This window comes from Bombina bombina, chromosome 4 (genome assembly GCF_027579735.1).
Source record: "Bombina bombina isolate aBomBom1 chromosome 4, aBomBom1.pri, whole genome shotgun sequence".
Taxonomy (NCBI): Eukaryota; Metazoa; Chordata; class Amphibia; order Anura; family Bombinatoridae; genus Bombina; species Bombina bombina.
The window spans coordinates 891185252-891209637 of record NC_069502.1 but is presented as its reverse complement, the minus strand read 5'-3'; the positions used below and the strand labels follow the sequence as shown (position 1 = coordinate 891209637).

The following is a 24386-nucleotide window of genomic DNA, read 5'->3' as shown; positions in this document are numbered from 1 at the left end:
ATTCTGTTATTAAAAATGCTTCATTCTCTTGGTATCTTTTGTTGAAGGAACAGCAATGCAATACTGAGATCTATCTGAACACAGCGGATGAGCCAATGGCAAGAGACATATTTGTGCATCTACCAGTCTTCAGCTAGCTCCCAGTAGTGCGTTGCTGCTCTTGAACCTACATAGGTTTGCTTTTCAACAAAGGATACCAAGAGAACAAAGCATATTGGATATTAGATGTAAAGTGGAGAGTTTTTTTAAAATTGCATGCTCTGTCTGAATCATGAAAATCTTATCATTATTGTTGTGGCCAATTAGAAACAAATAAAAAAAAAAAGGTCTATTACTGATGAAATTATTTAAGCCGAAGCCCTTCAAAAACTAGAGAATCTGTGTACAAATGAGTAAATACTATTAATGTATGTTTCATATGGTGCTGGTTTTTGGTGCTTTTTGAGGACGTTATGACTGGTATGTTAACGGCAAAAAAATTATAATGGATCCTTATGAACTAAAACAGGATCCATTCAACCTCCATTATATGTTCCTTATTTGATGGGCCTGTAGATGCCTCCTCATGCATTTTCTAGTCTACTATCTCTATTTAAATCTCCGTTATAACTCTCCCAGAAATGTCCATAATTCTTTGTCATCTGACTTTCGTCTAAATTGGAAAATACAAATGATCATCAGTGAATAAACATTGGTGCCTGCTGCTTCATTTCTACACCATAGAAGCACACAAAAAACCTTCTCACTAATAAAGCACATGAGTATTGATTATGATTGAGCATCTTAAATGTTTCATAACCTAGTAAATTGCTTTGTTTTTTTTATTTGTTTTGCTTTTTTAAAAAATAAAAAAAATAATGGATGTCCCTTTGATGAATCAACTATATTTGTATGTGGGCATTGTCCCTATCAGTCAGTGACCCAAATGAACACAATTAGACACTTCCTGTTGTTTCACACATTTTTATTACTTAACATTTTATCATGCAAATAATTAAACATGTACTTTTGTCTTCGGGAAAAAACCCCTCTGTGTGCAGAATCAGATTTTTTCTTGCAGTGCGGTGTAACTGCACATACAGCATTACTTTTTTTCTCTCTGAAGACCAGGAATTTATCATTTCTTTACTAGTTTAGTTTCAAAGAGTTGTAGCTTAATATATATATTACAGTGGGTGCACAGTTGGGACTGGTAGGTAGGTCTCCTGTTTTTGTTTGGGGGAAAACAAGTTTTAATTTAAACTCTTTAGTGTTAAGCATCACATTTTTTTATTGCAGTGTTTGCATAACAGTTTAACTGACTGCACATTTATATTACAGTGGGGGTCTTGTTGGAACTGGTAGGTCCCCTGCATTTGTTGGTAAAAAAAGTTTTAATTTAACCTTTTGTGTTTTAGAATCAATTTGTCTTGCAGTTGAATGCATCACAGTTTAACTTGCTGCACATTTATATTGCAGTGGAGGCATTGCTGCAACTGGTGGTTCTCCTGCCTTGTTGGGGGGGGGGGGGTTAATTTAACCCTTTGTGTGCAGAATTGTTTTTTATCCTTGCAGTGAGGGTATATTTTTTTGTTGTTGTTATGTGTATTGTTTCTATAGCAATACAATATATCATACAAATATTACTAGTGCCCCTCATCTAATTGTTAAAATATTTTTGTAATTGCAGTGGGGGCACCGTGGGTTCCTGGCAGCTTGCTATAGGCTCTCTACAGCACCATAGTAGTTACATAGCATACCTTTTCATTTAGGTGTAAAATTTATAACAACAACAATAATAATAAATTATCAGTGGCTGGTTATATTGTACATTGTACAAAATAGAAAATGTGTACACTTCTACTCTATTGCTATCCATACTTATAAAGGATTATGCTTTTAAAGCTGTTTAAGTGAACTAATAATTTATTAAAGTAATTCCATAAATTATGCATCTTACATTTTTGGTTTTGGTGCAAACATGACCCTAAATGGCAACAATACTATATAAACATAATATTCATTAAATAATGTCAAACAATTTTCATGTCTAAAATCTTTTATTATCAATAATATATATATATATATATATATATATATATATATATATATATATATATATATATATATATATATATATATATATATATATATATATATTGTTAATATGTTTCCTACACTTTATAATTTATATATTTATATTTAGGCATGAGAAGGAATATTCCGCCATTACAAATTGGCTTGATAGTACAGAAAGCTTGTTCAGCTCAAAAGAAGACCAGTTGCCCGCTGTTAGGTTAAAACTGGAAGCAGAATTACTGTTAATAAAGGTATGTGCTTGCAAATTCAATAAGTACTGTCATGTGACTATAACAACAACAAATTAGCACTGAAATTGGTACTCATTGTGTAATTGTTAGTAATAATATATTAGCCAATAGCACACCACGAATAATAAAACACAAGAGCCACTCTTCTCTTACTGGCTTGAGGGTATATATTGTTTTTTCTCTTATCTTTCCTGCCTTCGGTATCTTCTTCCTGCAAAGCATCATCTAAATACTGTATCACAAGCATTAGGTTTTAAAGAAACATTTGATGCTCTGCTGTTCTATAATATTTATAGAGTTATATTCAGTTTTATGGGAGCTGTATGTCCAGCTGACAATGTATTGTGTTTAAATTAAAAAGGCACTAAACATCTACACTGTAAGGGCATCAAAAATCTTCCTTAAAGGGATATGAAACACAAATGTTTTCTTTCATGATTCAGATAGAACATGCAATTTTAACCAACTTTCTAATTTACTCCTATTAACAATTTTTCTTTGTTCTCTTGGGATGCTTTGTTGAATGAGCAGCAATGCACTACTGGTTGCTGACTGGTGATGTCGCGAACATAAAATTTTGCGTCCGCAAAAGTTCACAAACGGGCGAACCGGGCGAACCGCCATTGACTTCAATGGGCAGGCAAATTTTAAAACCCACAGGGACTCTTTCTGGCCACAATAGTGATGGAAAAGTTGTTTCAAGGGGACTAACACCTGGACTGTGGCATGCCGGAGGGGGATCCATGGCAAAACTCCCACGGAAAATTACATAGTTGAGCCTGACACAAAAAAGCAGACTGATGTTTCACAGTCCAAAAAGTTTTTTTTTTTTTTAAATGTACACTTACACTACTATTAAACAAGATATGAGTGGTGGCACTGGGCAAGTGGGCACAGTATACACTGTGAGCCTGACACAAAAAAGCAGACTGATGTTTCACAGTCAAAAAAGTTTTTTGTTTTTTTTAAATGTACACTACTATTAAACAAGATATGAGTGGTGGCACTGGGCAAGTGGGCACAGTATACGCTGTGAGCCTGACACACACGCTGGCAGGCAGGCAACTGCAATTAGATTACACAAGCAGACTGATGTTTCACAGTAAAAAAGTGTTTTTTTTTTTAAATGTACACTACTGTTACACCAGATATGAGTGGTGGCACTGGGCAAGTGGGCACAGTATACGCCGTGAGCCTGACACACACGCTGGCAGGCAGGCAACTGCAATTAGATTACACAGGGGGGAAAAAAAGCAGACTGATGTTCTAGCCCTAAAAAGGGCTTTTTGGGGTGCTGTCCTTACAGCAGAGATCAGATGAGTCCTTCAGGACTGTAGTGGACACTGAATACACTAGCCTAGCTATAGATTTCCCTATTCAATCAGCAGCAGCTACACTGTCCCTCCTCTCCCTAAGAATGCAGCTTCCGAATGAATCTAAAATGGATGCTGTCCAGGAGGTAGGAGGGTCTGGGAGGGAGGGTCTGCTGCTGATTGGCTGGAATGTGCCTGCTGACTGTGAGGTACAGGGTCAAAGTATTACTCAATGATGACGAATAGGGGGCGGATCGAACATCGCATATGTTCGCCCGCCGAGGCGAACGCGAACATGCTATGTTCGCCGGGAACTATTCGCCAGCGAACTATTCGCGACATCACTATTGCTGACTGAACACATGGGTGAGCCAATGACAATCAGTATATATATATATATATATATATATATACAGCAACCAATCAGCAGCTAGAAACTAGGTTCTTTGCTGCTCCTGAGCTTTCCTAGATAAACCATTCAGCAAATGATAACAAGAGAGGGAAGCAAAATAAATAATAAATTGGAAAGTTGTTTACAATTGTATTCTCTATCTGAATCATAAAAGAACATTTTTGGGTTTCATGTCCCTTTAAGGAGAGGAAAATGCAACATTTAATATTCACAGTTCTACTTTAAGGAAATGAACATGTTGTGTATTGGTTATTCAACATTCAATCTTATTGCAAAATACATTTAGTTTAAAGTGACTTACATGACATCAGAATTGAAAATGCAGTGATACATTTAAGATTTGATTTGAAGCACTTTTGCAATTTATTGAGCGTGCACGGGGGAATATATGTGATTGCTAATAAAGAACTTTAATGGATGTCATCCATTCATCATATTCACTTGGCACCATTAACATGTCTCTCATGGCAGTTCTTTGGGTTAGTAAATAATTTACTGGGTTTGTGTCAAACAAAAATAATATTGTTTTTTATGGTAGAATATTAAAATACAATGTCATTGTATAATGAGCAATTGGATAATATTTGACTTCTTGCTTTCAGGATGTTCAATCTGAGTTTTTGGCCTTAACACAGAGATACACAGAGCTCCTGCAGATAAGTGAATCTTTATATCCTACGTCTTCAGAAGACAAAGTGGAAGAAATGAAAAAGAATTTAGAAAAGTTGTCCCAAAGATGGAATGATTTACCAAAGATAATTACAAATAGGTTAGTGGTTCAGTATTTAGTTGTCTTAATTGTTTGCTGAAGCTCATTCCATCCAATTATCTACTTAACAGTAGGGATGGGTGAATGTGTTTATATCCGAATTCGAATGTTAGAACGAATGTTATCGTAGAAATTCGATTTACATAATAGAATGTTGATAAGAACGAATATTCTTAAAAATTTGATTTTCGAATGTTATTTACAGTTTTCGAATATCACATTCAAATTCGAATATTACATTAATAAAACACAATTGTAGACTAGAAACACTATTTCTAATGTCACATTCGAATCGAATATCACATTCGAATCGAATGTCACATTCGAATTCGAATATTACATTTATAAAACACAGTATTAGACTAGAAATACTATTTTGAATTCGAATGTCACATTCAAATCGAATATTACATTTAAAACACAGTATTAGACTAGAAATACTATTTCAAATTCGAATGTGACATTCGAATTTGAATGTAGCATTCGAATATTACATTTATTAAACACAGTTGTAGACTAGAAATACTATTTCAAATTTTAATGTCACATTTGATGTCAAAATTGATGAATGTCAAAATTGAATGAATAAATAGCTAAACAATCTATTATTCAAACAAATATTTTCGAATTTTAATGAAAAATTCGAAAATGAAAATTCGAAAATAGAATGTTAGAATGTTATATAAACATTCGAAATTCGATTCGAACGAACGAATGTATCAAAATTCGTTTTAAATTTCGAATTATTAGAAACATTTGCCCATCCCTACTTAACAGATAATAGGACTGATAGGTGGCAAGTATCTTTCAAAAGGCTGCATATGTGGCCTTGATCCGTAAGACTTTTACTAAATTTATAAAAGTCATATTGGGCACCCAGCTGAAGTGTTTAAGTCTCTAAGGCCTAGATTTAGAGTTCGGCGGTAGCCGTCAAAACCAGCGTTAGAGGCTCCTAACGCTGGTTTTGGCCGCCCGCTGGTATTTGGAGTCAGTGATTAAAGGGTCTAACGCTCACTTTACAGCCGCGACTTTTCCATACCGCAGATCCCCCTACGGCATTTGCGTAGCCTATATTTTCAATGGGATCTTTCTAACGCTGGTATTTAGAGTCGTTTCTGCAGTGAGCGTTAGAGCTCTAACGACAAGATTCCAGCCGCCTGAAAATAGCAGGAGTTAAGAGCTTTCTGGCTAACGCCGGTTTATAAAGCTCTTAACTACTGTACCCTAAAGTACACTAACACCCATAAACTACCTATGTACCCCTAAACCGAGGTCCCCCCACATCGCCGCCACTCGATTAAAATTTTTAACCCCTAATCTGCCGACCGCCACCTACGTTATACTTATGTACCCCTAATCTGCTGCCCCTAACCCCGCCGACCCCTATATTATATCTATTAACCCCTAACTTGCCCCCCACAACGTCGCCGCAAGCTACTTAAAATAATTAACCCCTAATCTTCCGACCGCAAATCGCCGCCACCTACGTTATCCCTATGTACCCCTAATCTGCTACCCCTAACATCGCCGACCCCTATGTTATATTTATTAACCCCTAATCTGCCCCCCTCAACGTCGCCGACACCTACCTACACTTATTAACCCCTAATCTGCCGAGCGGACCTGAGCGCTACTATAATAAAGTTATTAACCCCTAATCCGCCTCACTAACCCTATCATAAATAGTATTAACCCCTAATCTGCCCTCCCTAACATCGCCGACACCTACCTTCAATTATTAACCCCTAATCTGCCGACCGGAGCTCACCGCTATTCTAATAAATGTATTAACCCCTAAAGCTAAGTCTAACCCTAACACTAACACCCCCCTAAGTTAAATATAATTTTTATCTAACGAAATAAATTAACTCTTATTAAATAAATAATTCCTATTTAAAGCTAAATACTTACCTGTAAAATACATCCTAATATAGCTACAATATAAATTATAATTATATTATAGCTATTTTAGGATTAATATTTATTTTACAGGCAACTTTGTAATTATTTTAACCAGGTACAATAGCTATTAAATAGTTAAGAACTATTTAATAGTTACCTAGTTAAAATAATAACAAATTTACCTGTAAAATAAATCCTAACCTAAGATATAATTAAACCTAACACTACACTATCAATAAAATAATTAAATAAACTACCTACAATTACCTACAATTAACCTAACACTACACTATCAATAAATTAATTAAACACAATTGCTACAAATAAATAAAATTAAATAAACTATCTAAAGTACAAAAAATAAAAAAGAACTAAGTTACAGAAAATAATAAAATATTTACAAACATAAGAAAAATATTACAACAATTTTAAACTAATTACACCTACTCTAAGCCCCCTAATAAAATAACAAAGCCCCCCAAAATAAAAAATTCCCTACCCTATTCTAAAATACAAATATTACAAGCTCTTTTACCTTACCAGCCCTGAACAGGGCCCTTTGCGGGGCATGCCCCAAGAATTTCAGCTCTTTTGCCTGTAAAAAAAAACATACAATACCCCCCCCCCAACATTACAACCCACCACCCACATACCCCTAATCTAACCCAAACCCCCCTTAAATAAACCTAACACTACCCCCCTGATGATCTTCCTACCTTGTCTTCACCATGCCAGGTTCACCGATCTGTCCTGGCTCCAAGATCTTCATCCAACCCAAGCGGGGGCTAGACATCCACTGAAGAAGTCCAGAAGAGGGTCCAAAGTCTTCCTCCTATCCGGCAAGAAGAGGACATCCGGACCGGCAAACATCTTCTCCAAGCGGCATCTTCTATCTTCTTCCATCCGATGACGACCGGCTCCATCTTGAAGACCTCCAGCGCGGATCCATCCTCTTCTTCCGACGACTAGACGACGAATGACGGTTCCTTTAAGGGACGTCATCCAAGATGGCGTCCCTCGAATTCCGATTGGCTGATAGGATTCTATCAGCCAATCGGAATTAAGGTAGGAATTTTCTGATTGGCTGATGGAATCAGCCAATCAGAATATAGTTCAATCCGATTGGCTGATCCAATCAGCCAATCAGATTGAGCTCGCATTCTATTGGCTGATCGGAACAGCCAATAGAATGCGAGCTCAATCTGATTGGCTGATTGGATCAGCCAATCGGATTGAACTATATTCTGATTGGCTGATTCCATCAGCCAATCAGAAAATTCCTACCTTAATTCCGATTGGCTGATAGAATCCTATCAGCCAATCGGAATTCGAGGGACGCCATCTTGGATGACGTCCCTTAAAGGAACCGTCATTCGTCGTCTAGTCGTCGGAAGAAGAGGATGGATCCGCGCTGGAGGTCTTCAAGATGGAGCCGGTCGTCATCGGATGGAAGAAGATAGAAGATGCCGCTTGGAGAAGATGTTTGCCGGTCCGGATGTCCTCTTCTTGCCGGATAGGAGGAAGACTTTGGACCCTCTTCTGGACTTCTTCAGTGGATGTCTAGCCCCCGCTTGGGTTGGATGAAGATCTTGGAGCCAGGACGGATCGGTGAACCTGGCATGGTGAAGACAAGGTAGGAAGATCATCAGGGGCTTAGTGTTAGGTTTATTTAAGGGGGGTTTGGGTTAGATTAGGGGTATGTGGGTGGTGGGTTGTAATGTTGGGGGGGGGGTATTGTATGGTTTTTTTTACAGGCAAAAGAGCTGAAATTCTTGGGGCATGCCCCGCAAAGGGCCCTGTTCAGGGCTGGTAAGGTAAAAGAGCTTGTAATATTTGTATTTTAGAATAGGGTAGGGAATTTTTTATTTTGGGGGGCTTTGTTATTTTATTAGGGGGCTTAGAGTAGGTGTAATTAGTTTAAAATTGTTGTAATATTTTTCTTATGTTTGTAAATATTTTATTATTTTCTGTAACTTAGTTCTTTTTTATTTTTTGTACTTTAGATAGTTTATTTAATTTTATTTATTTGTAGCAATTGTGTTTAATTAATTTATTGATAGTGTAGTGTTAGGTTAATTGTAGGTAATTGTAGGTAGTTTATTTAATTATTTTATTGATAGGGTAGTGTTAGGTTTAATTATATCTTAGGTTAGGATTTATTTTACAGGTAAATTTGTTATTATTTTAACTAGGTAACTATTAAATAGTTCTTAACTATTTAATAGCTATTGTACCTGGTTAAAATAATTACAAAGTTGCCTGTAAAATAAATATTAATCCTAAAATAGCTATAATATAATTATAATTTATATTGTAGCTATATTAGGATTTATTTTACAGGTAAGTATTTAGCTTTAAATAGGAATCATTTATTTAATAAGAGTTAATTTATTTCGTTAGATAAAAATTATATTTAACTTAGGGGGGTGTTAGTGTTAGGGTTAGACTTAGCTTTAGGGGTTAATACATTTATTAGAATAGCGGTGAGCTCCGGTCGGCAGATTAGGGGTTAATAATTGAAGGTAGGTGTCGGCGATTTTAGGGAGGGCAGATTAGGGGTTAATACTATTTATGATAGGGTTAGTGAGGCGGATTAGGGGTTAATAACTTTATTATAGTAGCGCTCAGGTCCGCTCGGCAGATTAGGGGTTAATAATTGAAGTTAGGTGTCGGCGATGTTAGGGAGGCCAGATTAGGGGTTAATACTATTTATTATAGGGTTAGTGAGGCGGATTAGGGGTTAATAACTTTATTATAGTAGCGCTCAGGTCCGCTCGGCAGATTAGGGGTTAATAAGTGTAGGCAGGTGTCGGCGACGTTGTGGGGGGCAGATTAGGGGTTAATAAATATAACATAGGGGTCGGCGATGTTAGGGCAGCAGATTAGGGGTACATAGGGATAACGTAGGTGGCGGCGGTTTACGGAGCGGCAGATTAGGGGTTAAAAGTGTAATGCAGGGGTCAGCGATAGCGGGGGCGGCAGATTAGGGGTTAATAAGTGTAAGGTTAGGGGTGTTTAGACTCGGGGTACATGTTAGAGTGTTAGGTGCAGACGTAGGAAGTGTTTCCCCATAGGAAACAATGGGGCTGCGTTAAGAGCTGAACGCTGCTTTTTTGCAGGTGTTAGGTTTTTTTTCAGCTCAAACTGCCCCATTGTTTCCTATGGGAGAATCGTGCACGAGCACGTTTTTGATGCCGGCCGCGTCCGTAAGCAACTCTGGTATCGAGAGTTGCATTTGCGGTAAATATGCTCTACGCTCCTTTTTTGGAGCCTAACGCAGCATTTGTTTGAACTCTCGATACCAGAGTTAAATTTATGGTGCGGCCAGAAAAAAACCCGCGGAGCGTTAACAGCCCTTTTACCGCCGAACTCCAAATCTAGGCCTTAGTATGTGGAATAGAATGAATAAGGAGGGAAGGAACAGAAAGTGACAGAGTTTTAAAATTGCAATACTCTTTTCTATTCCAAAGTGCACATCTCCAAGTTTGCCCAACATTGATTGAAATGTAGATTATTTGATTTAAAAAAAAAAACAAGCAACTCCAAAAATGTCTGGCTTAAATGTTAATTCAGAAATTATCATGTTCCAGCATTTGTTAATGAACGTTACTATATCCATTCATCTAAGATCGACTCTTATTGTCTCCTTTTAGGCAGTGTCAGGTCTTTTCCTCTAAACTTAATTCCCTTTTCGTCTTTTTTTTTCTATGTAGTAGGAGCTCTAAGATAAGAATTTAATGTAACATGAGAACTTATGCAGAATGTGTAAATCCCTTTGTATAGTAGTGTGTCCACCCAGGAAGCCACTGGAGCTAGTGTGGCCTAAGGTGAATGCAGTACCTGAAGACAGTCTTAACCAGTCTGTCCTCATATGTCATTATGTCACATCAGTATTGCATATCTTACCAGTATCTTCAACAAAATAAGAGCAGCCTCCACTCTTGAATACTGGTAATTGACTTAATTAATGTTCAAAGAATCCGAAAAACTTAATAGACAAAACTAAATTCAACCAGAGAATCGGATATTCTTCTTGAGGGCATTTCTTTGTGTCTGTGAATTTCAGTTGCTCACTAATGGGTGTTTATGTCTACAGACGGTGTTCTGTAAAAAAATAAATATAAATAATGTTGGGTACCACATATAACATTCTTATATCTGTCTGTAACATGGGTGTGAATTGCCTAGTAAAGCCTTAATGAGTAGTCTAGCTAAGATCAACCCTTTATAACGACATCCATGATTATATTTTTTTTTACAACTATGATTATATCACACAAATGAACATCATAGTAAGACCTGCTGCTTTAAGGTACAAGTGGCTTTCCATTAGCCAACAAGACTTCCTCTTAGCACCACACACTCATAGTAAGACCTGCTGCTTTAAGGTACAAGTGGCTTTCCATTAGCCAACAAGACTTCCTCTTAGCCACCACACATTCATAGTAAGACTTGCTGCTTTAAGGTACAAGTGGCTTTCCATTAGCCAACAAGACTTCCTCTTAGCCACCACACATTCATAGTAAGACCTGCTGCTTTAAGGTACAGGCGGCTTTCCATTAGCCAACAAGACTTCCTCTTAGCCACCACACATTCATAGTAAGACCTGCTGCTTTAAGGTACAGACGGCTTTCCATTAGCCAACAAGACTTCCTCTTAGCACCACACACTCATAGTAAGACCTGCTGCTTTAAGGTACAAGTGGCTTTCCATTAGCCAACAAGACTTCCTCTTAGCCACCACACACTCATAGTAAGACCTGCTGCTTTAAGGTACAAGTGGCTTTCCATTAGCCGACAAGACTTCCTCTTAGCCACCACACACTCATAGTAAGACCTGCAGCTTTAAGGTACAAGTGGCTTTCCATTAGCCAACAAGACTTCCTCTTAGCCACCACACATTCATAGTAAGACCTGCTGCTTTAAAGGGACAGTATAGTATAAAATTGTTTTTCCCTTAATGTGTTTCCAATTACTTTTTTTACCAGTTGCAGAGTATAAAATGTATGAGATTTGCTTTTTAAGGCTTATTTGTGTATATGAATTAGCTGATTTTGTGTTTTGAAGCCACAACCTAATAAAATGGGTTGCGCTTGTAGGTATAATCAGATCTCATTACTTTATCACATTGTTTACATATATATGCTTTGTTATCTTATATCTGTCCATAAACCAATCACCAATACTTGGAGAGAACAATGGAAAATTAACATTGTATTACCTTATCTCTTCTATATCCCATTGGGAGTGTAATTTCTTCTACTGGCTGTGTTAACACAACTTGGCCTTGAGGCCAAAAACTTTCAGGATGGGTGGGGATACCACAGGCTAAATAAACTATTTCAAATGCCAATATAAGGGCAATGGAAATACAATTTAATACACTCCAGCAGGTAAAGTGGATTATTTGGAAGAAATGAAAGGGGAGAACATTTTTGAGTAAATTGTCCCTTTAAGGTACAGGTGGCGTTCCATTAGCCAACAAGAGTTCCCATGCCATTTGTTTTTCAGGATTGATATTATGGAATCTGCTCTCAGTGATCATCAGGCATTTGACAATATGTTGCTTGAATTTTCTCTCTGGATCAAGCAATTCCTCAAAGACCTTCAGGATACCGCTGAGATTATCACAACTGACCATCAAACTGCTCAAGTTTCCAATATGGTAAAAACTTACATTATTCAGACTTATTTGTACTGTGTATATTACATATATTGTAATGTTTGATAGCGTAGGAATATAAGGATATCTTTTTTTGTTTTAGGAAAGTAAAATCACATAATTTAAGTGTTTTTATTATAAAACTGTAGAATACTAATATGTTGAAGGCCAATTATATTTATTTTTTGTAATACAGTACGTTTATTGACTGTAATTTGTTTTTTTAAATGATACATTTTTTTTACAGAGTCATGTCACTGAAGTGGAAAGACAAACGAAGGAAATGCAAACCCTGAAGGAACATCTTGAAAAACTATGTTCATTCACTAAACCAGATGAACATTCTGTATTGCGGGGAAGGGTAGGAGACTTTATACAGCTGTTTGAAGAAGCAACTGAGATTACTGATCGACGAAAAGAATGTCTATCAAAGTTGGGGGAGTTTCTCAAAATTTATATTGACTCATTGGATGTTCTCCATCATGTAAAGGAAACTATGGAGGCTACAGAGGGCATGGACAAAGAAAACTCTGAATCACTCCTATCTGAGATAAATGTTCTTGAAGAAAAAACGGAAACACTAGCAAGCTTGTCCATCGGTTTGGATACAGCGATTACCAAAGCCCAATATCATTTAAGAAGTGGAATTTCCGAGCAAAGAACCTCATGCAGAGCACTATCTGATAACTTGAATTTGGAACTGGAGACAATTCGAACACTACTGGGTACAAAACAGAGTGAAGCAGATGCACTGGGAGCTTTGTGGAAATCATTTGTTGATTGCAAAGAGAAACTTCTAAAAAGCATTGAAGACATTGAAGAGAAGGCAGATAATGTGGAAATGAAAGAACCAACGTTACAGGCACTCCAGCAAAGGTATTATCATAACAGCTGTCAATTCATTTTTGGTGTTATTTTCAGTTACCACTGTTTTTGATGGGGCCAACAGTTTTTTGTTTTGTTTTTGGTTAACAAAAAGGGTCGCAAAATATGTACGTTTTGGTAGCAACAATTAATATGGAATAATATTAGATTAATGGACTTATATATGGAGCGAGACACCTAACAATTGTATAAAGCTCTTTCTATTACTTTGCCATTAAAAAGGTCATTAGTCTTTTTTTAACACTTCCATAAATGCGAAAGAAAATTGTGGCAGCAAACAAATATTTTAAAAAGTAGTGTCTATTATCAAAATAGTTAAAAACACAGGCCTAGATTTAGAGTTCGGCGGTAGCCGTCAAAACCAGCGTTAGAGGCTCCTAACGCTGGTTTTGGGCGCCCGCTGGTATTTGGAGTCAGTGATTAAAGGGTCTAACGCTCACTTTACAGCCGCGACTTTTCCATACCGCAGATCCCCCTACGCCATTTGCGTAGCCTATCTTTTCAATGGGATCTTCCTAACGCCGGTATTTAGAGTCGTTTCTGCAGTGAGCGTTAGAGCTCTAACGACAAGATTCCAGCCGCCTGAAAATAGCAGGAGTTAAGAGCTTTCTGGCTAACGCCGGTTTATAAAGCTCTTAACTACTGTACCCTAAAGTACACTAACACCCATAAACTACCTATGTACCCCTAAACCGAGGTCCCCCCACATCGCCGCCACTCGATTAAAAATTTTAACCCCTAATCTGCCGACCGCCACCTACGTTATACTTATGTACCCCTAATCTGCTGCCCCTAACACCGCCGACCCCTGTATTATATCTATTAACCCCTAACTTGCCCCCCACAACGTCGCCGCAAGCTACTTAAAATAATTAACCCCTAATCTTCCGACCGCAAATCGCCGCCACCTACGTTATCCCTATGTACCCCTAATCTGCTACCCCTAACATCGCCGACCCCTATGTTATATTTATTAACCCCTAATCTGCCCCCCTCAACGTCGCCGACACCTACCTACACTTATTAACCCCTAATCTGCCGAGCGGACCTGAGCGCTACTATAATAAAGTTATTAACCCCTAATCCGCCTCACTAACCCTATCATAAATAGTATTAACCCCTAATCTGCCCTCCCTAACATCGCCGACACCTACCTTCAATTATTAACCCCTAATCTGCCGACCGGAGCTCACCGCTATTCTAATAAATGTATTAACCCCTAAAGCTAAGTCTAACCCTAACACTAACACCCCCCTAAGTTAAATATAATTTTTATCTAACGAAATAAATTAACTCTTATTAAATAAATAATTCCTATTTAAAGCTAAATACTTACCTGTAAAATAAATCCTAATATAGCTACAATATAATTTATAATTATATTATAGCTATTTTAGGATTAATATTTATTTTACAGGCAACTTTGTAATTATTTTAACCAGGTACAATAGCTATTAAATAGTTAAGAACTATTTAATAGTTACCTAGTTAAAATAATAACAAATTTACCTGTAAAATAAATCCTAACCTAAGATATAATTAAACCTAACACTACCCTATCAATAAAATAATTAAATAAACTACCTACAATTACCTACAATTAACCTAACACTACACTATCAATAAATTAATTAAACACAATTGCTACAAATAAATAAAATTAAATAAACTATCTAAAGTACAAAAAATAAAAAAGAACTAAGTTACAGAAAATAATAAAATATTTACAAAGATAAGAAAAATATTACAACAATTTTAAACTAATTACACCTACTCTAAGCCCCCTAATAAAATAACAAAGCCCCCCAAAATAAAAAATTCCCTACCCTATTCTAAAATACAAATATTACAAGCTCTTTTGCCTTACCAGCCCTGAACAGGGCCCTTTGCGGGGCATGCCCCAAGAATTTCAGCTCTTTTGCCTGTAAAAAAAAACATACAATACCCCCCCCCAACATTACAACCCACCACCCACATACCCCTAATCTAACCCAAACCCCCCTTAAATAAACCTAACACTACCCCCCTGATGATCTTCCTACCTTGTCTTCACCATGCCAGGTTCACCGATCCGTCCTGGCTCCAAGATCTTCATCCAACCCAAGCGGGGGCTAGACATCCACTGAAGAAGTCCAGAAGAGGGTCCAAAGTCTTCCTCCTATCCGGCAAGAAGAGGACATCCGGACCGGCAAACATCTTCTCCAAGCGGCATCTTCTATCTTCTTCCATCCGATGACGACCGGCTCCATCTTGAAGACCTCCAGCGCGGATCCATCCTCTTCTTCCGACGACTAGACGACGAATGACGGTTCCTTTAAGGGACGTCATCCAAGATGGCGTCCCTCGAATTCCGATTGGCTGATAGGATTCTATCAGCCAATCGGAATTAAGGTAGGAATTTTCTGATTGGCTGATGGAATCAGCCAATCAGAATCAAGTTCAATCCGATTGGCTGATCCAATCAGCCAATCAGATTGAGCTCGCATTCTATTGGCTGTTCCGATCAGCCAATAGAATGCGAGCTCAATCTGATTGGCTGATTGGATCAGCCAATCGGATTGAACTTGATTCTGATTGGCTGATTCCATCAGCCAATCAGAAAATTCCTACCTTAATTCCGATTGGCTGATAGAATCCTATCAGCCAATCGGAATTCGAGGGACGCCATCTTGGATGACGTCCCTTAAAGGAACCGTCATTCGTCGTCTAGTCGTCGGAAGAAGAGGATGGATCCGCGCTGGAGGTCTTCAAGATGGAGCCGGTCGTCATCGGATGGAAGAAGATAGAAGATGCCGCTTGGAGAAGATGTTTGCCGGTCCGGATGTCCTCTTCTTGCCGGATAGGAGGAAGACTTTGGACCCTCTTCTGGACTTCTTCAGTGGATGTCTAGCCCCCGCTTGGGTTGGATGAAGATCTTGGAGCCAGGACGGATCGGTGAACCTGGCATGGTGAAGACAAGGTAGGAAGATCATCAGGGGGGTAGTGTTAGGTTTATTTAAGGGGGGTTTGGGTTAGATTAGGGGTATGTGGGTGGTGGGTTGTAATGTTGGGGGGGGGTATTGTATGTTTTTTTTTACAGGCAAAAGAGCTGAAATTCTTGGGGCATGCCCCGCAAAGGGCCCTGTTCAGGGCTGGTAAGGTAAAAGAGCTTGTAATATTTGTATTTTAGAATAGGGTAGGGAATTTTTTATTTTGGGGGGCTTTGTTATTTTATTAGGGGGCTTAGAGTAGGTGTAATTAGTTTAAAATTGTTGTAATATTTTTCTTATCTTTGTAAATATTTTATTATTTTCTGTAACTTAGTTCTTTTTTATTTTTTGTACTTTAGATAGTTTATTTAATTTTATTTATTTGTAGCAATTGTGTTTAATTAATTTATTGATAGTGTAGTGTTAGGTTAATTGTAGGTAATTGTAGGTAGTTTATTTAATTATTTTATTGATAGGGTAGTGTTAGGTTTAATTATATCTTAGGTTAGGATTTATTTTACAGGTAAATTTGTTATTATTTTAACTAGGTAACTATTAAATAGTTCTTAACTATTTAATAGCTATTGTACCTGGTTAAAATAATTACAAAGTTGCCTGTAAAATAAATATTAATCCTAAAATAGCTATAATATAATTATAAATTATATTGTAGCTATATTAGGATTTATTTTACAGGTAAGTATTTAGCTTTAAATAGGAATTATTTATTTAATAAGAGTTAATTTATTTCGTTAGATAAAAATTATATTTAACTTAGGGGGGTGTTAGTGTTAGGGTTAGACTTAGCTTTAGGGGTTAATACATTTATTAGAATAGCGGTGAGCTCCGGTCGGCAGATTAGGGGTTAATAATTGAAGGTAGGTGTCGGCGATGTTAGGGAGGGCAGATTAGGGGTTAATACTATTTATGATAGGGTTAGTGAGGCGGATTAGGGGTTAATAACTTTATTATAGTAGCGCTCAGGTCCGCTCGGCAGATTAGGGGTTAATAAGTGTAGGTAGGTGTCGGCGACGTTGAGGGGGGCAGATTAGGGGTTAATAAATATAACATAGGGGTCGGCGATGTTAGGGGTAGCAGATTAGGGGTACATAGGGATAACGTAGGTGGCGGCGATTTGCGGTCGGAAGATTAGGGGTTAATTATTTTAAGTAGCTTGCGGCGACGTTGTGGGGGGCAAGTTAGGGGTTAATAGATATAATACAGGGGTTGGCGGTGTTAGGGGCAGCAGATTAGGGGTACATAGGGATAACGTAGGTGGCGGCGGTTTACGGAGCGGCAGATTAGGGGTTAAAAGTGTAATGCAGGGGTCAGCGATAGCGGGGGCGGCAGATTAGGAGTTAATAAGTGTAAGGTTAGGGGTGTTTAGACTCGGGGTACATGTTAGGGTGTTAGGTGCAGACGTAGGAAGTGTTTCCCCATAGGAAACAATGGGGCTGCGTTAGGAGCTGAACGCTGCTTTTTTGCAGGTGTTAGGTTTTTTTTCAGCTCAAACAGCCCCATTGTTTCCTATGGGAGAATCGTGCACGAGCACGTTTTTGATGCCGGCCGCGTCCGTAAGCAACTCTGGTATCGAGAGTTGCATTTGCGGTAAAAATGCTCTACGCTCCTTTTTTGGAGCCTAACGCAGCATTTGTTTGAACTCTCGATACCAGAGTTAAATTTATGGTGCGGCCAGAAAAAAACCCGCGGAGCGTTAACAGCCCTTTTACCGCCAAACTCCAAATCTAGCCGACAGTGATTTGAAAATATGACAATGATCCCATGCTCATTAATAACCTGTTTTTTATTAAAGGGGCATCAGTCATTTGATTTTTTTTGTTACATCAAAAATAGGCATTTTTAATTTCTTTGAGTTTTTTTTCCCCCTGAAACACAGATGTCCCCTTCCTTTAATAAAACTACTTTCTGTTTTAATGTTTGTGAAGGTCTGTTCTACTCCACCCGTAAACCTGTCTGACTATATATAAAGTTAATTTTGTGTGTGAAAGTGCAGCACTGCAAGACCCTGCACTATGACCCGAGTCCAAAGCAAAAAGTCTGTAAAGCAGCAGCACCTTCATTAATTTAAAAAAAAAAATAATCATAATCAAGGTACAAACATAACAGACAACATTTGGACTATTATGGTCCGGAGAAGTCTCCCTAGGGGTGATGGGAAAACCAGAAGTGGACTCCTTGCCCAATGTGCTTAGAGGTATATGGCTTAGAGGGTTAAGTAATTGTGATAATTGATTGAAGGGAGTGATTACTTTATATACTGGTTGTGTGTTCAGTGTACAATAGACACGATTAAAGGGGCACTAAACACTAAATACATTTCATGCACCTCTCGCTAATCATGGGTACTGTCATTTTTTAATCTAGGTTACACTACATGTATCTAAAGGAGAATTACTGCACATGTGCAGATACATCACCACTGGAATGTAGTGAAGCAAGATTCCAACATGGCGGCACCCATGACTGGAGGGAGATGGGGAATAACCTCAATACTATGCTTATAAAATGTGTTTAGTGTATAATGACCATTTAAAGGGACATAGTATCAATATGGTAAATCACTTGAAATTGATGTAGCATAACTGCAAAAAAGGTGACAAGAAAATATCACCTGAACATTTCTATGTAAAAAGTAAGATACTTTACTTCAAACATTATTCTTATTGCGGTAGATAATTTTAGATAACAAACCAAATTGAGTATCTACACAAGTTTGTCTCCACTCCTGGAAAAATACATATAATTTAATATATGCTGTAGCAGGGCTGAAAATGTCAAACCCTAAGCTGCAACCCAGCCCAAAATTGTATTTGCCACTTTTGTTTCACCCACACCACACCCACTAACCCCCCCCCCCCTGCATATATTTAGCCAAAGTGAATCGTCTTATTGTGCAGTCATTTTTTTAATAAAGTTTTTTTTTTATAACATAAAAATTGTAATAATGCTACATCCTGTAATGAATTAACAAAAATAAGTACATAGCTACATCAACTAGGGTTCTGGGGAAAACAACAGCTGGACAGAAAAAGGAAGTTGTTGAGTTGAGAGAGTGCAGAGAGTGTTGACATTAATGTGAGGTCATAGCAGACATGGAGATTTGTTTTATAATTATCATCTCTCACCTATCTTTCTTCACTCCCAGCTCTCTTTAATCTGTCTTTTTACCCCCTCCCTTTCTTGACGCTATCTTTTTATCCACTTTCACTTTTCCTCTCCAATCTCTCTTTGGCCCTGTTTACCCTCTCAGAAGTAACTGTCTAAGCACTACTGGGGTCCCTATTGCCCTAGAGCAGTAATATATAATTGTCCTTTAATGCATATATAATATCCCTTTAGATAATATTGGTAGACATTCACTCACTAAATTTCACTCGCCACTGTTAAATTTCCACTCACCAATGGCTAGTGGGCTAGTGGAAATTTTGAGTCCTGCTGTAGCTTACCTGCAACGCATATATTGAAGACTCCTTCACATCCTCTGCCATCTAGTGGTTAAAACTGAGATCTCATAACCCCTAGATACTCCATTGTTATTTGTCAGGGTGGGTGATCAATCCAGGTACTTACTTGGTTGCTTTATGGGCTCTAAGAGCTTTTTTATGAGAAAGAGAAAGAGACAGTCTATTAAAGGGATAGGTGTGGGGATATACCACATTACTTAGTGTTAGAGGGATACAATGTGGATGCTACATTACTTAGAGAAATTAAGTATATTTATAATTTTTGAATCTTTCACACTTAACAAAATAAATATATACCACTTTGTTAAACAGTCAAGATTAATTAGCGCTGCGGAATCTGTTGGCGCTCTACAAATAACCGATAATAATAATAATTATTATTATTTTTTATGCTGTTACACCTGTATCAGTTGTTAGCTTAAGTATAAAGTGTAAATAAAAGACTTGTAGCCATTGGTGTCAATAAAAGTAGTGTTTGATTTGTTACTATTCCAAATACAGACTTAAATTTTTCAATGAATTGGATGATGAAATGAACTCCTATCAGCATGAAAGACAGTGGCTTATCGACAAGGCAAAGCAGATAGCACAAAAGGATTTAACAATGGCAGCTGACGCAGACAAAGAGTTAAATGGATTAAAAATGACATGGGATGATACTTCAAAATTAATACATGAAAGGTAAGTCATTTTGTGTATGTATGTGAGTGTGCACATGTACTATATATATACACTGTACTGTGTGTGTGTGTGTGTGTATATATATATATATATATATATATATACACACAGGTGGCCCTCGTTTTACAACGGTTCAATTTACACCATTTCAGAATAACAACCTTTTTTTCCAGTCATGTGACTGCTATTGAAAAGCATTGAGAAACAGTGCATTGATTAAAATAGCCAGTAGGCCGAGCTGTCCACTTGTGTTGCAGCAAAGCCAAGCAAGCTGAAATTAATCAGTTTAACCAGACCTGAGCTATCGAGCAGATTTCAGAGGAACAAGATCTTCCTGTCTATAAATCAATCCAGATTGGAATGCATAGAAAGAACTGTTTGCAGAAAAATGCAAGTGAAGTCGGTGTTGTGTGATTATTTTATTAGATTTATAATGCTATTTAGCAAATGTTTTTGTTCATTTAACTTAGTTTAATTATATATTCTGTGTTGTGTAATTATTTTATTAGGTTTATAATGCTGTTTAGCATTTCAAGTCTTAATTTCAAAGCTTTAAAAATAATGTATTAGGTGTTACTTATGACAATTTTGAGAGGGGCCTGGAACCTATCTCCCTCACTTCCCATTGACTTACATTATAAACTGGGTTTCAATTTACAATGGTTTCGATTTACAACCATTCCTTCTGGAACCTAACCCCGGCGTAAACTGAGGGCTACCTGTATATATATATATAATCAAAGTATGGCAAACACTCTCCGGTATTACTTGAAAAGATTTCCTTTAAGTGACGTTTCTGGGTTTCACCCCCGTCCTCAGACCATTACAGTACACGCTCTCTCTCTCATTTATATAAATATATATATCAGTCTATGCCCTCCAATAAACAGGCACCTAGGTCCACTTTAATTAAATCAACTTTCTGTGTTATACTACCCAAATTTATTGACACACTTTTTACTAGTTTTAAAAACAAAGACTGTTGCTTATTCAATATGTTGTATAATCACTTTAATTGACTACACCACAGAATATTTGAATTCTTGAATAAGAAGGAATTATTCTCCATACGTTTTATGAAGGTTGCCATGTTATGATTAATGTACTACCTAAATATGCTCAGGAGTGTGCCCATGTGTAATCACTTTAGGGCTGAAGAGTTTGCAACTAGATGTGCATTTTTCCATCAATTAGAGTTTTCTTTAGTAAATAAATGGCACTTTTACCTTAGTTTCACATCAATGAATCAATAAAATTGGTTGATTTTTAATGTGTAATCAAATATAAAAAAACTGTACTTTCTTTTGTAAAATGATCAGAGTCCATAACATGTGGGATATATTTCCTGCCACTAGGAGAAGGTCAAGAACCGTCAAGGAGCTTTAAAGGGACAGTCAAGTCCCAAAAAACTTTTATGATTTAAATAGGGAATGTAATTTTAAACAATTTTCAAATTTACTTTTATCACCAATTTCTCTTGGTATTCTTAGTTGAAAGCTAAACCTAGGAGGTTCATATGCTAATTTCTTAGACCTTGAAGACTGCCTCTAATCTGAATGCATTTTGACCACTAGAGGGCATTAGTTCATGTGTTTCATATAGATAACATTGAGCTCATGCACGTGAAGGTGCTAAAATGCAAGTCTGTCAAAAGAACTGAAATAAGGGGGCAGTTTGCAGAGGCTTAGATACAAGGTTATCACAGAGGTAAAAAGTGTATTTCTTTAACAATGTTGGTTATGCAAAACTGGGGAATGGGTAATAAATGGATTATCTTTCTTTTTAAACAACAAAAATTCTGATGTTGACTGTCCCTTTAATCTCTCCCACTTAGTTTGTTCTTGGCCCCGAGAAGAGATGTTGAGAGAGGGATTACCTCAGAGTAAAGAAAAATGCATAGCTACAGTATTTGTAACTATCGGCTAGATTACGAGTTTTGCGTTATGAGTGAAAAAGCCTCATAACGATGCTTTTTCACTACCGCTGGTATTACGAGTCTTGCAGGTATAACTGTACCGCACACTTTTTTGGCCGTCACGCAACGTAACTACCACAACTTTCAAAAAGTCCTTTTTCAATGGGACTTCCTTAGCGCCGGTATTACGAGTTTGCCTGTCCGGCCAAAAAGTGAGCGGTACACCCTATACCGTCAAGATTCGTACCGTAAACTGAAAGTCAGTAGTTATGAGTTTTACGCTACAAAGCCGTAACATAAAACTCATAGCTAAAGTGCTAAAAAGTACGCTAACACCCATAAACTACCTATTAACCCTTAAACCGAGGCCCTCCCGCATCGCAAATACTAAAATAAAATTATTAACCCCCTAATCTGCCCCTCCCGACATTGTCACCACTATAATAAACATATTAACCCCTAAACCGCCGTACTCCCACTAGTTAAATATTATTATTAACCCCTAATCTGCTGTCCCTAACATTGCCGCAACCTACATTACTGTTATTAACCCCCTAATCTGCTGCCCCCAAAATTGCTGCCACTATACTAAAGTTATTAACCCCTAAACCTAACCCTAAGTCTAACCCTAACACCCACTAACTTTAACAAAATTAAAATAAATCTAAATAAAAATTACAATTAATACCTAAATAATTCATATTTAAAATTAAACACTTACCTATAAAATAAACCCTAAGCTAGCTACAATATAACTAATAGTTATATTGTAGCTATCTTAGATTTTATTTTTATTTCACAGCTAAGTTTGTATTTATTTTAACTAGATAGACTAGTTAGTAAATAGTTATTAACTATTTACTAACTACCTAGTTAAAATAAATACAAACTTACCTGTGAAATAAAACCTAACCTGTCTTACACTAACACCTAACCTTACACTACAATTAAATAAATTACATTAATGAATTAATTAATTTAATTAAAGATCCACTTACAGTTTTTGAAGACCGGACATCCATTCTCAACGAAGCCGGGAGAAGTCTTCATCCAAGCGGCAAGAAGTGGTCCTCCAGACGGGCAGAAGTCTTCATCCAGACGGCATCTTCTATCTTCATCCTTCCGACGTGGAGCGGCTCCATCTTCAAGACATCCGGCGTGAAGTATCCTCTTCTTTTGACGGCTACTGAAGAATGAAGGTTCTTTTAAGGGACGTCATCCAAGATGGCGTCCCTTGAATTCCGATTGGCTGATAGAATTCTATCAGTCAATTGGAATTAAAGTTGAAAAAATCCTATTGGCTGATGCAATCAGCCAATAGGATTGATCTTCAATCCTTTTGACTGATCCAATCAGCCAATAGGATTGAGCTCGCATTGCATCAGCCAATAGGATTTTTTCAACTTTAATTCCGATTGGCTTTTAGAATTCTATCAGCCAATCGGAATTCAAGGGACACCATCTTGGATGACGTCCCTTAAAGGAACCTTCATTCTTCAGTAGCCGTCGAAAGAAGAGGATGCTCCGTGCCAGATGTCTTGAAGATGGAGCCGCTCCGCGTCGGAAGGATGAAGATAGAAGATGCCGTCTGGATGAAGACTTCTGCCCGTCTGGTGGACCACTTCTTGCCGCTTGGATGAAGACTTTCCAGGCTTCGATGAAGACTTCTCCCGGCTTCGTTGAGGATGGATGTCCGGTCTTCAAAAACTGTAAGTGGATCTTCGTGGGTTGGTGTTAGTATTTTTTTAAGGGTTTATCAGGTGGGTTTTATTTTTAGCTTAGGATTTGGGCTGAAAAAGAGCTAAATGCCCTTTTAAGGGCAATGCCCATCCAAATGCCCTTTTCAGGGCAATGGGGAGCTTAGGTTTTTTAGGTAGGTTTTTTTGGGGGGTGTTGGTTGTGTGGGTGGTGGGTTTTACTGTTGGGGGGTTGTTGGTATTTTTATTTACAGGTAAAAGAGCTGATTTCTTTGTGGCAATGCCCCGCAAAAGGCCCTTTTAAGGGCTATTGGCAGGTTAGTTTAGGCTAGGGTTTTTTTTATTTGGGGGGGGGGCTTTTTTATTTTGATAGGGCTATTAGATTAGG

At 37.6% G+C, this 24386-nt stretch overlaps 1 protein-coding gene across 1 annotated transcript in view; it reads left to right on the top strand.

Moving 5' to 3' along the window:
- The window catches only part of SYNE1 (spectrin repeat containing nuclear envelope protein 1), a 780519-nt gene that overhangs the window by 245013 nt on the left and 511120 nt on the right, over positions 1-24386 (top strand). The window contains 5 exon segments of the mRNA XM_053711805.1: positions 2186-2309; positions 4637-4803; positions 12216-12369; positions 12614-13242; positions 20207-20386. Coding sequence (XP_053567780.1) covers positions 2186-2309; positions 4637-4803; positions 12216-12369; positions 12614-13242; positions 20207-20386 — 1254 coding nt within the window.